Below are 20,627 nucleotides of genomic sequence, written 5' to 3' on the forward strand. Positions count from 1 at the left end.
TGTGTGCCAGATTGCTTAGAGCTGGTGGGCTGGTATATATTAAAAGATGTTATCAAATTTAAACCTTCTTGTTTTCCAAAAGTTGGACGTCACTCTTACTTAATCTAAAAATGAGTATTAATCTGAGTCAACACATTTGCCTTGTTTACCTTCCTGAAGCAGGATTCATTGTTATTCCATAGAAGCATTTGCTTTAACCTAGAGTGTTTGTGCACATGCTCAAGTAAACCAATGTGCAAATACAGGTTATGTATTTTATTTATGGAACTTCAAATCAAAGTTTGTTCCGTTTCCTCTTATTTTTTCTTTTGTCTCTGCTTTTCTTGTATTTTCTCCCAGTGGAGTATTTTTTGTATTTTCTTTTTTTAACATCTGCTGCTTTCCCTCATCTCTTGTTCTGTTTCAGAGTTGCTCTGCCTAAACACACAGAAATCCACAGAAAGCTCAGCCTGAGCAGTTGCACATACGCATCGACATGCAGTGTTTCACCCTTACGCACACATCAGAGCTTGTTTGGGTGGACCCTGAGGAGGGTAGCCAGTATTTGCAGCTCGTCTGTCACGCCCGTGCTTCTGTGCTTCGCTCACATACTGTAGCAGTCTTAGCTTTACACGGCGCAGCACGACACGGCGCACCATGGATCGGCACGGCATGCAACATGCCAACTTAACACAATAACGTTAAGATAACATCAGACCCCTGCCTGGAGCTACTCGCACACCGCTGTAACAGCTGGCCTGTATACAGTCAGACGAAGATGAGCACCGCAGGCCGACATGCTGAGCTGTGACATATGGATGGGTGTTACAGGACTATTTTCACCAAGAGCTGACAAGACGCTCAATGCTGCGACAGAGCTGCTCCTGACAGATGTGTTTTATTCTTGGCTAATTATAAATTGTTTACACCACACTCTGACTCTAGATCTATTTCAACACATAAGCAGAGTCTTAAACATCTTAGCACCAAACAGATGCTGCTGATGGTTGAAGAACTGCATGGCTGGTTAACTTTTAATGCAATAACAATGTCATTTAAAGTCTATCCACTGGAAACAGTTTACAGCTCTTACCCGTGTCTGTTGTTAAAAACGTAAATCTAAGAACAAAGACACTTTTTGCAATTATCAAGTCCCATGAAGAAAGATTAAACCTACGCAAATATTGGTTTTAAAACAGAAGAGCATTAAATGGATTCCTCTGGCTCGCTTGGATGCCGGGAAGTTCTTGAGTTTGGATATGTATGGAATTGTGCTTCAAGCAAAAATGGATGGAAAAATTTTACAAAGATAAATAATTTTTATTGATTTTATTTATTTATTTGAAAGGGGACAGTGCAACTTAATCAAACATATGCTGTAACAATTCATGGATTAAAACAACCTGGAATTAGCTGAAGGCTATTCTTCATCTGCAGTCCCCTGACTATAATGTTAATAAAGCAGTAAAATGCATATATATAAGTGTAGCATGGACACAGTACGATTAAACTAGACAGACTCTGACACAAAGACAACAAAACACTGCTTCTAAGAAAACAGGAAGTACAAGACAGCACAATACAGTAGAAATATACAAGCACAACAGATGTAGTTTTAGCTTGACAAGTGTTTACATCCAGAAGCAATTTTTCTTTCAAATGTCTTGTGAATGCCTCATTAATTGATATAGAAACTTTACTGAAAATAATTTGAACATGGCATACTGTAGGCAGTGAACAAAAATACAAATCAAGGCAGAACTAAAAAGGTTGAGATGTTCTCTCTCTGACGTGGCAGGGTAAGCTACTGCAGACATGTTTTAAAGGTTTATTCTCTCTTATTTTACAGTGTGGTTTTGCTACTGTGTCTGATGCACATACAGTATATTGAAAACAGTTCCCACTACTTACATTCAGCCATCAACTATCGTTGGTACAGTAGTTTAATATTTCAGTGTAACTTACCCCCAATTCGACCTGTCTTTTTATTTAAGCAGGGCTGTTGGGTGCCATTATAATTTTAGTGTTTGCTTTTTATATTTTCCTGTAAGCTTATTTAGTTCTGCAATATTACACCAGGAATTACATTTTTTTTTTCATGTTAAAACGTGAGTTTTTTACTTTAGCTAAAACCTGAAAATCTGTAAATAAATCAAAATGACCGGGGTAGACTTGGTCATGGATCTGCCACGGCTTGTTGTACAACACAATTCCCTTTTACAGTAAATAAAAAACGGGAAGTAGAGGGACAATTACTTTAAAACTGTTCAGAACTCTTGCACAGCAATGGAGGACAATAACCCTCCATGCAGCTGTCGAGGTTTGATTGCCAACCTTGGGACATTTCTGTGTGAGCTCATTCTGTTTCCTGTCTAATAAACAACTAGAAAGAAAAGAAATCATTGGAAAATGTCCAGAAACTGCCTTAAAATGGTTTTACAGGTAATTGCTGTGATACAGAGTGTACGGAAAGTATTCAGACCCCTTTAAATGTTTCACTCTTTATTTAATTGCAGCCATTTGCTAAAATCAAAAAAGTTAATTTCATTTATCATTTATGTACACTCAGTATCACCATCTTGATAGAAAAAAAGTAATTTTTTTTTTGCAAATTTATTAAAAAAGAAAAACAGATGTATCAAATGGTCATAAGAATTCTGACCCTTTGCTGTGACACTCACATTTAACTCACATGCTGTCCATTTCTCCATCATTGGAGTCCAGCTGTGCTCAATTAAACTGATTGGACTTGATTAGGAAAGGCACACACCTGTCTATATAATACATTACAGCTCACAGTGCATTTTAGAGCAAATGACAATGATGAGGTTGAAGGAACTGCCCAAGGAGCTCAGAACAGGATTGTTTCAAGGCACAGATCTGGCCAAGGTTACAAAAGAATTTCTGCAGGACTCCTAGGAGTACAGTGGTCTCCATAATCCTTAAGTGCAATAAGTTTGGGATGAGAAGAACTCTTCCTAGACCTGGCCGCTCCAGCTACACTGAGCAATCGAGGGAGAAGAGCCTTGGTGAGAGAGGTCAAGAAGAACCCGAAGATCACTGTGACTGAGCTCCAGAGATGCAGTAGAGAGATGAGAGAAAGTTCCACAAAGTCAACTTTCAATGCAGCCCTGCACCAGTAGGGGCTTTATGGCAGAGTGGCCTGATGGAAGCATCTGCTTTGTGCAAGACATATGAAAGCCTGCATAGAGTTTGCCAAAAAAAAAAAAACACAGGAAGGACTCCCAGACTATGAGAAAGAAGACTCTCTGGTCTGATGAGACAAAGATGGAAGTTTTTGGCTTCAATTCTAAGCTGTATGTGTGGATAAACCCAGACACTGCTCATCACCTTCCCAATACAATCCCAACAGTGAAATATGGTGGTGGCAGCATCATGCTATGGGGGTGTTTTCAGCTGCAGGGACAGGGCGACTGGTTGCAATTGAAGGAAAGATGAATGCGGCCAAGTGCAGAGAGATCCTAGAAGAAAACGTCTTCCAGAATACTCGAGACCTCAGACTGGGCCGAAGGTTCATCTCCCAACAAGATAATGACCTAAAGCTAAAATAACAAAGAAGTGACTTGGGAACAAGTCTGTGACCATTATTGACTGACCCAGCCAGAGCCCTGACCGAAACCTGGTTGAGCATTTCTGGAGAGACCTGAAAATGGCTGTCCACCAACGCTCACCATCCAACCTGACAGAACTGGAGCTGCAAAGAAGAATGGCAGAGGGTCCCCAAATCCAGGTGTGAAAAACGTGTTGCATCATTCCCAAGCAGACTCATGGCTTTACTAGCTCAAATGATTGCTCCTCCTCAACTCAATACTGATCAAAGGGTCTGAATACTTATGATGTGTTATTTCAGTTTTTCTTTTTTAATGAATTTTCAAAAATGTTTATATTTCTGTTTTTGTCTGTCAAGATGGAGTGCTGGGTGTACATTAATAGGAAATAAAATTAACTTTATTGATTTTAGCAAATGGCTGCAATGAAACAGTGAAAAATGTAAATGGGTCTGAATACTTTCCATACTTTGTGATTGGAAAAGTAATTTTTTTTTATTTTAGCCAGATAAGTCGTAATCATCTCTCTGTTGTTTCCAGTCATTCTTAACTTTTCAAAGCTGTTTCTAAAATATCACTATTACCTTTCCTATGATTGCTGTAGTGGTTCGTTAATATTAAAAAAAAGCTTCCTTCAGGCATTTGTTTTTCAATATCGATCGAAACAAATGCTATGGAGAAGAGCAATTAAGTATATTTTCAATTAAATGCTTGTTCTCTTTCTGCACCGCTGGTCCTTTTTTACCATGCAAACTGCCTGAAACACAATTTTCCAAGGACATCATTTCCAGTCTCTTTCATCCCTCAATTTCCTTTCATCTCTCCTCTTCTGAGGACACAAAACGGCCCAAAAAGACTTTTGAGGTTCCTCATTATGCTGAGTTAGGAAAAACATTACAAATCAAATTGGATTTTGCAGTTTGGTCTCACTGTGTTCAATTGTAATTGCTGTTTATGCATAGACTTTAAGCTAATATCAATGGTTTAACAGAATGATTTGTGTAGCTGTTGAAATTATTCAGTAAACCTTAACAGGTTTTAATCACTAAATAACTTAAGAAATATACATGTTAATGTTTAGCCTCCAGGTCAAAATATGGGAAGTTGACTATTAAATTGCTAAGACCAAGTCTGTCTGAGTTTTGACTTTAAACAGGATCTAAGGCATTTAAGTTCCAACTTAAAGTGTAATCGGCTCTGGTGTAAAATTGCTTTTGGTGCATCGTTGCCCTTCTGGAAATGAATACGGCCTTTAGATGTGGCGGGGTTCAGAGATAGACGCACATTTCTAAGTGTTATGTAGATTTATGAAAATGTAATTAATAATGGCTAATTGACCAAAAACTCGGTTCAGCTGAGTCTTTAATAACACATTAGATGAAGTAATTACTGAAAGCAGGAGCCCTGAAATCCATTCAGTACACGAAAAGAGCTATATGCTTTGACTTAAGTAGGAGTCAATTCAAACAATGCATGCATTATCCAGGCCCAATTCCCACTAAGCTGCAGCTCCAGTAAACATTGCTTGCTGAACTTAAACCAATGGTTGGTTAGATCTCAGTGGATTCACAGAAGCAGGGCAGCTGCCTAAGTCTCCTGTTTTCTGTCTTTGCAGTGGACGGAGCCATCCACCGGGCTGCAGGTCCCCTGCTAAAAAAGGAGTGCGCTTCCCTCCATGGCTGTGAGACTGGAGAGGCCAAGATCACCTGTGGCTACGGCCTCCCTGCAAAGTGTGAGTGTAAAGTGTCACGAATATGTTTGTGTAGCTCTCGGCAGCTTTGGTGTGAGGCGGCTCGGTGTGGTGCTGCTGGACCACATCCAGGTGTGAATGTGTGGGAAAAGGTGAAAATGATGTAAGGTGGCTGCAGCAGGGAGAAACCTGTTCTGTACAATTTCCGGTGAAGACACAAGAGCAGTGGATTATGTTTTTTTAGAAAGCACAGTTTTAGACATTTAAAGTCCGAAGAAGACAGGAGATTCACACTGTTTCACCATCTTAGGTAAATTATCACAGTATCGCTTCGAAATATACCTTAATCAAGTAAATATTCTTTGTTCTGATTATTTACATTTAACAGTAATGGTAAATGACCTTTACTTTTATGGTGCTTTTTCAAGTCAGATAACTTGATCAATGCACTTTACACTAAATTCAGTAATTCATGCATTCACATACACACTCACACTCTGATGGTACCAAGCTAAAATTCAATTCAATTAAGTTTATTTCTATAGCGCCAATTCCCAACACATGTCATCTCAAGGCACTTTACAGATCACCAGATCATACAGTACAATTGATTTAAAGTTTTCGATCTAATGAAACCCAGTTTATTGCATTGGCTCATTGACTCGAAGGCAATCCCTCACACTAAGCATGCATGTAGCGACAGTGGAGAGGAAAAAACATCCTTTTAACAGGAGGAAACCTCCAGCAGAACAGGGCACAGTGTGAGCGGCCATCTGCCGAGGCCAACTGGGGTTCAAGGAGAAAGAAGAAGAGATACAAAATACAACTGTAAAAGGAACACCGTACAGGAAACACACAGCAGGCAGATGAGCTCTGAGACAACTCCCATGTCAGAGGATGAAAGAGAGCACATCCAGCCAGTCACAGTCAGAGAAAGAGGATTAGAGGATTACACTGAAAGACAGGCCGATCTCCAACATCTATAAACAAAGGTGTTGATGGTGGCAGCACAGCTGATATTTCTCTCCAGGATTGTGCCACAGCCAGACAGCAACAGACGAGATGAAGCTACTATGATGAGAAAAAGCAGAGGGAGCATAAAGTTAGAGGTTGGACTAACAAATCCTGCAGAATGGGAGAATAGAGATAGAATAAAGCAGAATGATGAAAAAGGGTCTCTATGTCCTCCAGCATTTTAAGCATATAGCAGCATACCTGTAGAGATAGCCAATCTAGCTATAAGCTGAGCCAATCTAACTATAAGCTTTATCAAGTTTTAAGCCTAGCCTAAAAATTAGATAGGGTGTCGGCCTCATAATCTAAAACCGGTAGCTAGTTCCTGTGAGGGACCGAGCAAAAAAAAATCAGAGGAGCACAGTGAAGTTTGAGGAAAAAAAATAGTAACACATTTATTTGAAAATCTTAACTTTAAACATGAATCTGGGCCCAAAAAGAGAATAAGCTCAACAAAAACAAACTTAACACTAGCAACTGAAATATTAACTGATCTAACAAACTGACACACAAGGGGGAAATATCACATTACATACATTTAACTTAACTTAACAAAACTACAAGAATAAACTTAATATATAGTATTAAAAAAAATCAACAACCTATGAGAGAAAAGAAATAAGTAATTAAACTCCTCAATTTTAATTATGTAAAAACTTAAACCTTCACACCTCTTCTGAAATAAATGACTCCAATTAGGTCTCAGTGTCACTGAGGAGATTCTTTGCAGCTGGGACTCTTCCTTCACCGGCCCGGCCAAGCCCACATGGCAGCCTCTCGGGTAGTGGCAACTCAAATGAAAAGTATATTGGTTTAAAGTAAACCACAAATGCAAAAAGTGGTCAAATAAGTTTAATTTAATCCCATCCAAAGCTGGCTAATCAGCTTCTTTTTCAAAGACTGGTCCAAAGACAATAACTTCTGTTTTGTCTGTATTCAGAAGGAGAACGTTTAGAGTCATCCAGGTTTGTATGTCTTCAAGACATGCCTGTAATCTATTTAATGGGTTACCTTTATCTGGATTTCTAGACAGATATATCTGAGTATCATCAGCATATCAGTGAAAATGAATCCCATGCTGTGTATTAATTCTACAAATTGGGAGAATACATATACTGTAGTAAACAGAATTGGTCTTAGCACTGATCCCTGTGGTACTCCACAGCTAACCGTGGAGCATAAGGAAGATTTATCATTAACAAGAACAAACTGAAATCGATCAGATGGATACGATTCAAACCAGCCTAGTGCTGTTCCTTTAATTCCTACACAATATTCAAATCTTTCTAAAACAATATTATGATCAACTGTGTCAAATGCAGCATTAAGATCTAACAGGACAAGGAGAAGTCCATCTGAGGCCATGAGAATATCATTAGTGACCTCTTGAGCATGCCATTATGTTTAGCAAAGGCCATAAAAGGAGGCAATTATTTTATTCATGTGTGTTGGAGCAGGGTTGGCATCTAAAACCTGCAGGACAGTAGATCTTAAGGACTAATGTTGGAGACCCCTGTTCGAGTATCTGGTCACAATACGAAACCTCTTTCTTTACAGCTAAAGTAAATCATCTTTGGCAGAAACAGGCACTTCTACATATAAAACAATAAGACTCCTTCCATTTATAGCTCAGAAAATTGCTCTCAATAATTGAAAGGCACCTCTCCTCAGTATGTAGGAAATTATAAAACGGAAGAACCAACGTGACAGCAGAAAAAAAAACTCACTGGATCTTTTAGTGAAAGATAAAAAGTCTCCATTTCTCCTTTTGTGACTACACGTAGAAGAGGTTTTAAATATTAAAACAAATTGAATTTTTATCTCTTCATTTGTCTGCAGCTTGAACATTTCAAAGTTTCATATTTGGTTCCGTTTTACAAACCATTAATTATTTTTGTTTTTATGAAATTAGCATTATTTCCATTGTGTGTTTCTCCTGTCAGTCAGATGTGTTTATTCATCTTCTTAATTCTCACTTATATATTACATTTAATATATTACATTCATATATTACATTCAAATTGAACAAATCGGTGTTTATAACTGCTAAAGGTATTCCACAGAATTATATATAAAAAGATAAGACAATCTTCTCAATGACTTTTATCTAGAGATCTTTGTCTGCTTGCAACTCCTTATTCTACATATATAAAACTTTTATTCAAAATGGCTCTAAAGTGAGAGAAAAATGCACACTTTTTAGTAAGATTTGCCCTAATGAAGCATCTAATTCCTCATGAAGTAAAATAAATAAATATAGATCTAAATCAATAAAATAGATGAAATGCTGATCAAGTGAACAGCTTGAATCAACACAATCGGACCAAGAAGGAACACTTATAACCGCTGTGTTTTACAGACTCTCATTGTGGATTGTTGTAAATATTTGATGCTGGGCACATAAAATAGAGATAGCCTAAGAGAATAGCTATGTTTGTATAACATGTTCAGTTCAATTCATGTTGCTGCATAAGAACAAAGAAACTCAAATAATGTTTTTAATTCACTAAGCTTACTGTTTTAATTCAGTTAAATAGGTAGTTATTTTCCACTTGTTAAAAACACGCAGAAATAGTTGAACTAATATCTAGACCTAATATAACATTTTATTGGCTCATGTAGATCCATCCATCTATTTTCTATATCATTAAGGGTCGCTGTGGGGCTGGTGAGTCATTTCCATTAACCAGTTAACCTATCGGTAAGAGGAATCAAGAGTGCCATAAGAATATCCAGATAATCCCTGGGAGAACATGCAAACTCTATGCAGAAAAAGCTTTAGCCATTAAAACATATATAAAACATAGAATTCTGCATTTTTAAATCAGAACATTCAGTGTCTACTGGAGCTTCCAAGAAAGCTTGGGACAAGTGGAACTGCATAGAGAAAACAAACTTGAGTCTGCACATCCTCAGAGTGAAAAAGTCATCTGCAGCAGGACATGAGTTATCAAACGCATTATAACCCTATGTGTAAGCACTGATATTTGTTTAAACTAAATAATAAAGGTATATCTTTTCTAATTGAAGTGTTATCAATGAGACTGTGTTCCATGTAGCTCCATTTTATCAAGGTGGTTCTGCAGATGTTCAGTCTTTGTAAGTAAACAAGATATGAGGGACTGCAGCACTCTGGCAAGGCAAGAAGGGTTTATTTAATGTGTACAGCACATTTCAGAAGAAAGGCAATTTAAGGTGCTATACATCAGAAAAAAAGGAATACTTAATTGCAGTAGCATAAGGGCAGCACAAATAATCACAGAGAGTAACGATGAATAATTAAAATCTGATCATATAAAAAAATATTTTAAAAAATTGATAACAATGGAATGAAAGAAAGGAATATAACTATTAATGTTTAAACAGAAAAGCCAAAGGCTTCTGTAAACAAATAAGTTGAACTTCATATAAATCACTTCCTTCAGCACATTTACAGTTTTCTGGGATTCTGTTCTGGTTAACTGGAGTTTAAGAACTAAAAGCAGCTTCTCATTGTGTGGTTCTACAGTAGGTTTGCAAAGTAGAGATTAACCAGAAGATCTGAGAAGTCTGGATGGTTAACATACTGACAAAAAGTCTGTAATTTATTTTAGAGCTAAGCCTCAGTGATTTATAGACTAAACGATGTGTTTTAAAGTGTATTCTCTAAAAGACACGGAGCCAGTGCAATTATTTTAGAACAGGGTTGATGCTCTCCACTTTATTTTTAGTGAGGATGCAGGCAGCAGAATTCTGGATCAACTGCTGCTGTCTGACCGACTTTTTGGGCAGTGATGAATATTACTAAACATAATTATTTCTCAAGGTTCTGCTGAAACATTAGTCCTTTAACCCTGTAGATTTTTTTTAGGTGATGTAAGGTAAGACTTTGATACTGTCTTTATGAGCCTCCGAAGTTCCGGTCTGAGTCCATCACTACACCCAGATTTATGCTTTCTATTTATATTGACTGAAGGTATGTGCTAACAGTTGAACCCTCTTCTTTTTGTACAGAAATTATTACTTCATTTTTTTTTTTTTTTATTAAGCTGAAGAAAAGTTTGGCTTTTCCATGTGTTGATTTCTCCTCCAGTTCTCCCGTATTCTGTTGACCTTGCCTTTTATTGCTGTGTGTCGTATGCATAGTTAAAGTAACGTAATGTTATTTTTTTACTAGGATCTCTGCTAGTAAGAACATGCAGATATTGAATAAGAGGGGCCCCAAGTTGGACCTCTGAGGAACGCCATTAATGTCTTTAATGGGAAAGTCTAATGAAAAGTTACCTAATGAAACAAAAAAGTCCCTGTTCTTCATGCATGATTTTACCCAATTCTATGATGTACCTGAAAAGCATAGGTCATATTTGATGCCCCAGTCAAAATACTGTACCAATGAAAACAATCTCTTCTAAGAATGATTTTGCAGACCTGAATTGTATTAAATTTTACCATAAAAAGAGAAAAACTGTGGATGATGATGGCATAGAGGCCTACCAATCTCAGAGACGTTCATAAGGCTGATTAGTTATACCAATAAAGGACTTAAATAACTTTCCAATTTTACATATAACATCAATAAGGAGGATCTTTAAATTGAAAGAGAAAAAGAAACTTGAAAGACAAATATTCCTTGTTTGTGTTGTTTTAATATTCATTTTTTAAGCTGATGCTGGTGCTTGCTTAGCACTGGTTCCAGGTTGAACTGCTTCTGTCAGGACCAGGAGGAAGGTTTAGTCACAATTTAATCTGCCCAATTTAAGTTACACTTAGTCTTGCAGCAGAATTCAGCAAATAGATATTTTGTTTTAGCTTAACAAAGAGAGTTCACATTTTTGTATGGCAAATTGTAACTGCTACCTAAATAATGGGATAGGAAGAGGGGTAGGGTAGGGGCTGGGATAACCCTAGAGAAGAGACTCAACCTTTGGGTAAGGCTTTACCCCTTCACACCAAGCAACAAGGGATAGCTTTAGATGAATACATTACAATAGAATCAAGGCTTTACTAATCTTTAAAGAATTACAGAAAACTTCAGACTATAAATATTAATAAAGATATCAGTCATTTAGACTGAATACCAGGATTATTTTTCCTAATTAGTCACTGACAACAGAAGTTTGCTGATTTTCATCTCAGACTTCAAAGTTTGTTACACAGCCCGAGGCCAATGCTGCTTAGTATGTAGAGAAAATTCAATAAAACCATTTGTGGCTTCAGAGAGAGCTTCACAAAATCTGATAAAATTGCCCCCAGTAATGCCATCACTTGAGTCAGCATTAGATGCAGCAGGCAGCGAAAAACTCAGCTGTGGCTGCGCGATTGTAAAGAATGATGGCACTAATAGGTATTGCAATAATGCAGGAGCTACCTTCGTACATTATTATTGCCACCCAGGTGTGTGTGTGTGTGTGTTTTCAGTTGAGAGATGAAAGCAACAAGGAGGCTGTGTAATATCAGCTCCTGGTCCCGGGGAGAGTTTAAATTCACAGTAGCACAGAGGAGACAAAAAAGAGCGAGAGAATCGCTGATAAAGGCGAGCTTAAGGCAGAAAGGAGAACATGAGTAGAAGTGAGAGATAAGCAGGGAGTAGTGCAGAGAGAAACGAAGCAGCAGCAGCAGTAGTGTGGGGGAGAGCAGAGATGAGAGGGAAGCTGAATACAGGGGGGAATTATGGGGAGATGGGTTCTTACACTTTCTGTTCCTCTGTTGATTTCCTTGTGTAACTTTGAGAGACTTAGCTGTAGTCTGTGAGTGGATAGTGCTGCTGATTACTGTGCGTCTTTGGCTGTTTTTCAATGTTTGCCCGTGCATGTTGCGGGTACAGTACAGGCTGCAGCGTATCAGTGGAGACGGCGAGAGCAGCCTGTCAGGTCCTATCACTCCTGTACCTGTAACTCTGTCAGCAGGAGATCTGGATGACTGACAGCTTTCTGACTCACTGACTGAGTGTGTGTGGGTGTCTGCAAGAGCTTCTCTGCGGTGCACTCATGTGTGTGCAGCCATTACGCAGCATGTGGCATGAAGGCTGGCTCTCCCTCCTAGCAGACAAAATATTAAGGCCTGAGAATAATTCAACATCCGTCTGCTCCAGTGCTTAAACACTCACAACAGGGCTTGATTACCTCTCTGCAGGTGGAGGGGGGCAGCAACTAGAGAGGGGGGGTAAAAGAGGGATAACAAAGCAAGCAGAATACTAGCGTGAGCACGGCCGTGCTGGGGAAAAAGGGCGAGAGATGAAATGAAATGTAATGACACTCGACAAGAGAGAGAGGGATGGATTGGCTGAGAGACGGGTCCAATCTCATGGACCGGCACTTTGATCTTGATTTGTACGGGCCTGCCACCAGATGTTGGATTTCAAGAGCATCTGACTTACAAGTTGCCAGATATCCAGAGGACGAGCTGTCAGCACTCCACACAGAGCGTCCACCCATGATCCCACTGCCACTTAGCCAGCAGCATCGCTTCATCGTAGCCTAGCAACACCCAGAGTGCACATGCAGGGTCAGGATGTTTACGAATGACAGCTCAAACATTTCAAACACATCTGTTTGGGTTTTAGAAACATGTCCAGCTGCGTCTCAGTTAAATGAAAATTTATTTTAGCAATTAGGTTCAAAAAATTAAAACTCATAAGATGAATTTCACATAGAGAGATTTAATATAATACTTTATTTTGACAGTTGTAGCAGTTTGCTGAAAAAAGGTAAAGGCACATTCTGTTTCTCAGTAAATTAAAGTTGCATTAATGTAATAGGAATACGGTGAGTATATTGAAGTTAAACCATATGGAAAACTGATGGACACACTAACCTGGGTTGCTTGAAACCACAGGCTGATCGCCTTAATGCTGTGCTCTAGGGATTCAGTAACAGAACCAACCAAGTGTTTGACCATGGACTCACCTTTCCATAGGTGGACATTCTGAATTAGACCATGTGTTTTTGTTTTTTTTTGTCGTCTCAGGTTTCATATTAGTTTTTGGAGAAAAAAAAAATTAGGGTTTTATTCTCTAGAAGCCATAATGATCTAAATCAAATGTTAAAATATATATATATATATTTTCTAGTGATCTTATACAGTATGTGAGTTTAAATGTTCAATCACTTGTTATTCTGTATATGGCTCCCTTGTCTGGCTGAGGTTGCTATAAAACACACACATGAGAACTACTCTGTATGTTTGACAGTTGTTAAACAAGGGAGTGTTGGCATATCATGTTGTCAACCAGGTGAAGCAGAGCTTACCTGTGTACCAATGAGCCTCTAACCCTGCCAACTGGTTCCCAGTTGGCCGAGCTCCCCTGCTAAATACCCTAAGAAGCAACAATGTTAAGGGAATATGTATAAGTAGTGAGAAAATGGAGGTCAGACCCAGAAATATTTTTACTTTGCAGTGAAAGTTTCTATTTTAAATATTAGCTGCCAACCTCACCATGCCTCCCTATAGCTTTATGATCAATAATATTGACTTGACCTGCTGTTTAGACTTCAAATGCATACTTGAGTTAAAAAGTAAATAGCAGAAAGTAAAAATATATATCCTACCTTGTTTTAGGATTCTTAAAGTTTAATGCAACAAAAGCCCACAATTTGGCACATTCTATCTAAAGCAAGACTGGGGTATTTAATTTATAGTACAAAATAAGCCTTTGAAAGATAACTCATGATCTCATGCTTCAGGGCTGGAGAGTTGGCGTAAAATGGAAAGTTCACCGTTTTGCAGCAAAGAGGTTTCTTTAAAGCTCATGTGTGCTTGTTCAATACAGGTCTGGTGTGCAGAAACTTTTCTTCACCAGTTGTGCTTGCAAATTAACTTGTCTATGCATGTGTTTGCACGCCGTCCCCATAGTGCACTCAATATGCTTATTGCTCTCCCAGCGTCATCTGTGCGCCTGACTGTCTCTGCCATCCTGACTTAATAATCTGTATCTAAAGTACCTGGATGACACCATTAGCCAAGTGTAAGAAATTATTTTGTCTTACTTTCAGGATTTGGTTCTTGCAGCTTACGAGAGGTGATGCAAAACTCAAATTTCTTCTGAGGGAATAAATATATATCCAGAATTAACATTTCATTATCTTAGCTAATTCATTTTGGGATAAAGATCATGATGAAAAGACCTTCTTACGATGTTCTTTCATTGTTTCTCTGTTTCTCTCTAGTCAAATACTATGTAAATGTTTTCCTTCAACCAACATACATTGTTTTGTCTTTATTTCTTAAAATATTTGAACTCTTTAGTTTAAAATATATTTTTTAATTAGGTTCTGATTTGTCATGACATCATAAGGAAAATCTGGAAGTAATTTGTACTATCGAGCCTGTATGATGTTATTCAAATATTTGTTCTTTTTTTAATAGGCTCAAAATCTATAATGCTTAAGTGTTTTTTTTAGCATTTATATTTATATATAGGTTATATTGGTCTACATTCAAAATAACCTAATCTATAAAAATGCATGCAGGGTTTAAGAAAACAACATGAGACAATTATTTTTATATAGTACCAGCAAGAGTTTAATCAGTTAAATGAGATCCATTTAGTTGAAAAGTCAAACCCAGTAAAACTCAATCTACTCTTAGAGCAGAGAGCAGCTGGAATAAAGAAGCACTTGGTGTAGATCTCTAATCCTACTGAACTAACCAGCAACACTGATGGGGTTCAGCACTGACTCAACTAGCTTTAGCAGTTTGTGGTGTTGATCAGCTGGATATTTCTAATTTAGGAAAACAAGGGTCCCAGAGCTAAAGATTTAAAGTAGGATCAAGTCTCGATAAAGGTGGAAAAAGGAAGTAGAGGGTAGAAATATGCTGGGTGTGTTTGTTTTCAGCCCAATTCTTTATAAAAAAAAAAAGAGGGTAAAATAATGAAAGGGCTGGGTTGTCATTTCAAATGCTCATCTACTGTAGAAACCTAAGCAAGTTTAGGCATAAACCTCTTGGTTTTTAAAGTTATTTAATAAAAAGGTTTGATGCATTCTTAGAATTATGTTAAAGTTTCAAAGATAGAGGTGATAATGATAAAAAATAACACCTTTTTAGAACATCTATCCACTTCCTTTCATTCATTGTAGCTTTACTTCTACCGTCTATTCATCTTTCCTGTCATGCATCTGCCCACCTCTCCATTCAGCCACCAGTGTTAATATTAATATGTTAATATTAAAGGAGAATAAATTGTTGGAGAATAAATATATTGTTTATTTACCCAGCGTTGAAGTTGTAGTCTCTGGTTTATCTGCATCTAGTGTTTTTGTGTGCTATCGTAGGCTATACATAACCTAAAAGAGGCCTGTGTCCAAATGCTAATAGTGGCTGGGTAATATTTGGAGGGGGAAAAAGTACGTTTTATTCCAATTCACTCATCCATTCTTCAGCTTAGCTCAGAATCATTGTTGTAGCCTGGTTTGTTTCCCACCTGAACCTGTTTGTTCTTTTTCTGATTCTGGACCTCTGCTGTTCCTGTGCTGTGCTGCTTGTTATCATAACTAATGCAGCAGACTGCAGGAGCCTTCAGATCAGTTCAGGTACACCAAGCTTCCACCAGCCAGGCCACTTGGGGACAGAGACAAAAACACACTGAAAACTTTCTCACTACGATGCCACCTTAAAAGTTATCAGGATTTTTTTTTTTTTTTTTTACTTTTCCAGCTGGTGCTGAGTAGCAATAGATGTGATGATGTGAAGAATTTAAACCCAGCGTTGGCTGGTTGTGCTCTGTTTTTAAGCTACGAGTACAACAGATAGAAATGTCTGTCTATGAATGCATGAAGTGCTCATTAGCTAATCTGGACCTGTCTTTTCTACTCTTTGGAGCTCGGCAGCCGGTGCACTGTGGGTTCCTGCATAAAACAGACAGAATAGCTGAAAATTGATTCAAAAGTTGGGAATAAAGCGAAACAATAAAGACAGTCATTAGCTGAGGGACATTGAGAATCCTGAGTAGAGGGCGGAGCTGCTGTCAATACTCTCTTTCAGTTCATCACTCAACCGATGCCTTTCCAATGAAGTTAACCATGTGTGCACCCTGTGTGACTCTTAGAGCCTGCTTAACATTAGATGTGTGCAGTGCTAGAGCTGTAATACTGAGGACAATTTGCAGTTATGGAAACCTTAAGATCTCTGTGAAACTATAAACAAGCCCTCAGATTAAGTTTATTACCCTGTCATCCTTTGTGCTTCGTTGGAGCTCATTCTCAGGTGGTTTTTGTCTCAGTCCCTCACATCTGTCTCTCCATCTCACTCTGACCATAGAGCCTTGGTTTTAACACTGCTGAACACCCATTTATGTATTCTCATTTGTGTATTTTTAGTGTTTCTGTTGTCAGATGTTAAACGAGTATGAAATGGCACAAATAGGACCCATTAAGGCTTAAATGTTAACTCTGCGTCTCTGGAGAGCCTTTTCGTGCCTTCTGCTTTATTTTATAGGCACCACAACACCCAGAGAAAAAGTATCTCTAGCTTAGTTAAGAATGCTGCCCAGTTTGATTTAGATTTTATTTAAATGTGAAATAATCAGTCTGAGAAAGTTAGAGCCAAATGGTGTCTTTGTAAGGTCTTTTTTCACAGCTAGCTGAACATGCAACGTTGCTCTTGCCAGCGGCTCGTTTTCTGGCACAGAAGTAGCTTTTAAGTTGAGCAGTTTTCTTTTTGCTTTCAAACTGCAGAGAGCAGCGCCAGACAGTACTGTATGTAGCATCTAAAAAAAATAGCATTTAAATACCTCTGTAATGAGGAGCCAGATTGAACCCCACACTCCTGTAGTTGTTTTTTTTTTTTTACTCTCTTTCATTTAAAACTTATAAAAGGCTTTTTTATTGAGATGAACCAGGAAATCGACTCAGGATCCAGGTTGACGTTTTTTGGTCAATTGCAGATACCAAACCATAAACTGACCATAAACTACCTTTTCCAATCTTTGAACAAACATTTAAAGTACTAGCATCTCTCAATGATAACACCCTTTGCTATGGACATTGTAACTGTGTGAAAAAAGCTGTAAAAACAAATAATATTTTCAAATCCACCTCTTATAGGAGTTATTAAATGTGTATGACCTGAAGGAAAATCCCCTAAAAACCAAAATGGGTGGCCTGAAACCAGCTTAGCTGAAGAAGAGCCAAAGGTGCCTGGGAAGCAGTGTGGGCTCAAGGGTCTTGCTCAGGGACCCAGAGTTTAGGCTAAGGGGATCTGACCAGGTATTGCAACCTGCTCAGAGCACAAGCGCACTGCTCTAACCACTTCCCATATGTCGTGAATTGGCACTACACAAATAAAACTGAATTTTTTGGTGGAGCTTAAGCCTAACGCTCACTACAACCACAGATCACAACTTTGAAGTGAAGTCGAGACCCCTATCATAAGTCAGGTCCAAAGGAAAATCAAAGTGGAAAACCCAGGATGAGATAAATACCCAAGATACATCTACTGAAGTGTTTACTGACAGGTCTCATGGAGTAGTCCTGTCCTCCATTGTCAAAGGATGGGTGATACCTCAGGATGGGGGAAGCAGACCCAACAAGTCCAGATGCACATTCTCGAACCTCTGCTGCAGAATAGGAAACTGCTCCAGCTGAGCCTTCATGTTTCTTTGTACCTTTTAACACCGGAAAGCTAAAGAGGAGGAAGCCCAGGACTGAACATCTCTACGGACGCCCTACCATACGAACTGTGCCCCCACCAATATAACAGAAGCTTTAACGCCTGGATGTGTAAGTGAATGAATTACATCAAAACCCCTCTGACCCCAGCTAGTAGAAACCTAAAACAGGGGCTTGCAGTTTGAAACATTGCAAGCCACTCTTGGGAAAGCAAATCTTTTCCAAATGCAAACTAGATTCAGCCATTTTTAAAGAGAAAAAACAAGAACCGAAACTGGCATATTAACAGATAAAACAGCAAGCAGCTCCCTGGCAAAGGTGCTTTACTTTTTTCATCATCCTTAACTCCCTACTAAAATGCAAGGGGTTCCCAGGCACAATCTACCCATTTCTAACATGCTAAATTGCACCTGCAATTTAGTCCCTCTCATTTGTAATCTTTGAAGATCAGGCCCAATCTGTTTCATGGATGAAATTTTGATTTCAGAAGTGGAGGGGGGAAGAAGTATATATATATTTTTTTAATATCACTATTATGTGTATAGTATCGGCCCTGGTGGGTTAGAGCAGTGCACTTGTGATATGAGAAGGTTGCAAGTACCTGGTTTGATCCCCACAGCCTGCACTCAGGGATCCTGAGCAAGACCCTTAACCCCTGATTGCTCCCCAGGCGCCACACAATCGTAGCCCACTGCTCCCCAAGGGGATGGGTTAAGATGCAAAGAACAAATTTCCCGTTTGTTGGACAATAAGGGGATTTACATTTTTTTATGTATAAGTTCAGCATGTTTTCTAGGACATCTTCTGTTTTTTTTTTCCACTTTCTCTTGCATTTCTACTATTCCTCTTCTGACAAAATATATGGATGCATGACATGAACAATTGGACAATTGAGGTGCAACAATCCATGTAAATTAATAACACATAGTTCTACAATTATTATGAGCTGGCTTTAAGTCGAATAACCGATCACACAAATATTTGTGTAAATTAATACACATGATATTGCAACCTCTCTAGATGAGAAGAAAAATGCATAACTTACAGTAGCAGACTCGCTCACCAATTGTCACGTTTGCAGACCCAAATTTTTCCACAAGACTGTAACCCCTGGACCATTTAAGTTAACAAAAAAGTCCTGCAGTGTTCTGCTCGGTCCTAGTTCTCGATGAATGTCTGAATAATGTAGTGTAACATTGCTTTTGGACAGTAAAAAGTGCAGGGGCTAAAACAGGGTTCATGTATTCCCCCCCAAGAAATTATGTCCATGATCTGTTTTAACTCTCAACAAATATTTGAATGGTTAATAAAGATTATCCCTGACATTCCATTTTATCTTGTTTTTGACATGTAAAAGATATCAATTCGACATATCAAGCCAAACTTAAAGTTTGAAAGGTCCTGAAATACATGAATACTGGGCCCAAGGGACTAGAGTAGTACTACTAGGTTAAACCTGTTTCAATAAAGTTTATATGCCATTACCTTGGTGTTAAACCAGGGTTTGGGCCACATCCAGTCTGCACATTGTTAATATCAGTAAAATCGGTCATTCAGAATACTGAATTCCCAATTCGCAAGAAGATTTGTTGATAAGAACATTTTTACAAATCCATCTGATACTTACAGTACTTTAGAGTTGTGACAGGTTTAATGTTTCATCTCCTGCCATAAGCTGTGTTCTACAATATTTTTACAACATCATAATGATACAGGAGTCATCTCTCTAATTAATGCTTAATATAACCCTGAGAATACTGAGGAGGCTACATCCCAGTAATAATAATAGATTTGCTGTGCTTATATCTGAACTGCAGAGCATTAGCTCCACATTTAGTTTGTTTTGCTTTGCTTAATTCCAGTGTAAAATTATTTTCTTTTATAAAAGGTCAGATGACTATTAATGGTTATTAGTTATAATCTGACTGATAAGAATTCCTATATTTATATATTTTTTAAATATCTGACAAAATTGACATCAACATTTCTGTATGACATTTTAGGTAATACTAAAAAGTAATATTACTTTTATTAATTAATTTTTTCCAATCTTTGCATTCCCTCCAATGAAGCCACCTCCCATTAGACCATTACCATTACATGGGGGAACTATCTGTAAACCACTGCAGGATAAAAATCTAAGAAATAGCATTTTTTTGAGCTGCTACATTCTTTGTGTTTATTAGTTCTATGTGAATGAGTTTGTGACCTGGAAGTGCACAGTTGTAGGAGTGATTAGAACGGCAGACATGATTTAATTGTATCTTTCCGTGTCATTAACATTTGTCTGTTTCTGCAACACAAGGCCCCTCAGAGAGCTTTCGTACTTCATGTAAAATGCAGCAAGACAGCCGTCAACATAACAAATACACCGTTGTTAAGAAAATAAAACAACACTTCTACTTAAAGGAGATGTAAATGAAAATGATGTAAACATTGAAATATAGGATAAACATCAGAAACTACATCTTTCTTTATTTTTTCCAGACCGACACCACCTTTACTGTACTTTCACTCTATATTTATTATTCATATTTCTTTTCCTTGTTTCATCTCTCACATACTGTGTGTTTTTTGGGGTGTCATGCATTACAAGGAAATCAGTAGAAGGTGAAATGTACTGTTTTGGGAGTGTGGGACTCTCACAGTTGGCGGTACACTGCAAAAACAATCCAGAAATAAGTAAAAAATGGCTTAAATTAAGTATATTTAGCCTTAATTTGAGCAGGTAAATAAGATGATTTGCCAATGGAATGAGTATTTTCACTCTTAAAATAAGATAGTTAGATA

General features: G+C 38.0%; 1 protein-coding gene across 2 annotated transcripts in view; it reads left to right on the plus strand.

Moving 5' to 3' along the window:
* The window catches only part of macrod1 (mono-ADP ribosylhydrolase 1), a 228,923-nt gene that overhangs the window by 144,303 nt on the left and 63,993 nt on the right, over window positions 1-20,627 (plus strand). For both annotated transcript variants that reach the window (XM_038286532.1, XM_038286533.1), the window contains exon 5: window positions 5,164-5,280. In XM_038286532.1, the coding sequence (XP_038142460.1) occupies window positions 5,164-5,280 (117 nt within the window). The remainder of the gene's footprint in view (window positions 1-5,163; window positions 5,281-20,627) is intronic.

Source organism: Cyprinodon tularosa, unplaced genomic scaffold (assembly GCF_016077235.1).
Source record: "Cyprinodon tularosa strain WSP-4 unplaced genomic scaffold, ASM1607723v1 ctg228, whole genome shotgun sequence".
NCBI classification, from domain to species: Eukaryota; Metazoa; Chordata; class Actinopteri; order Cyprinodontiformes; family Cyprinodontidae; genus Cyprinodon; species Cyprinodon tularosa.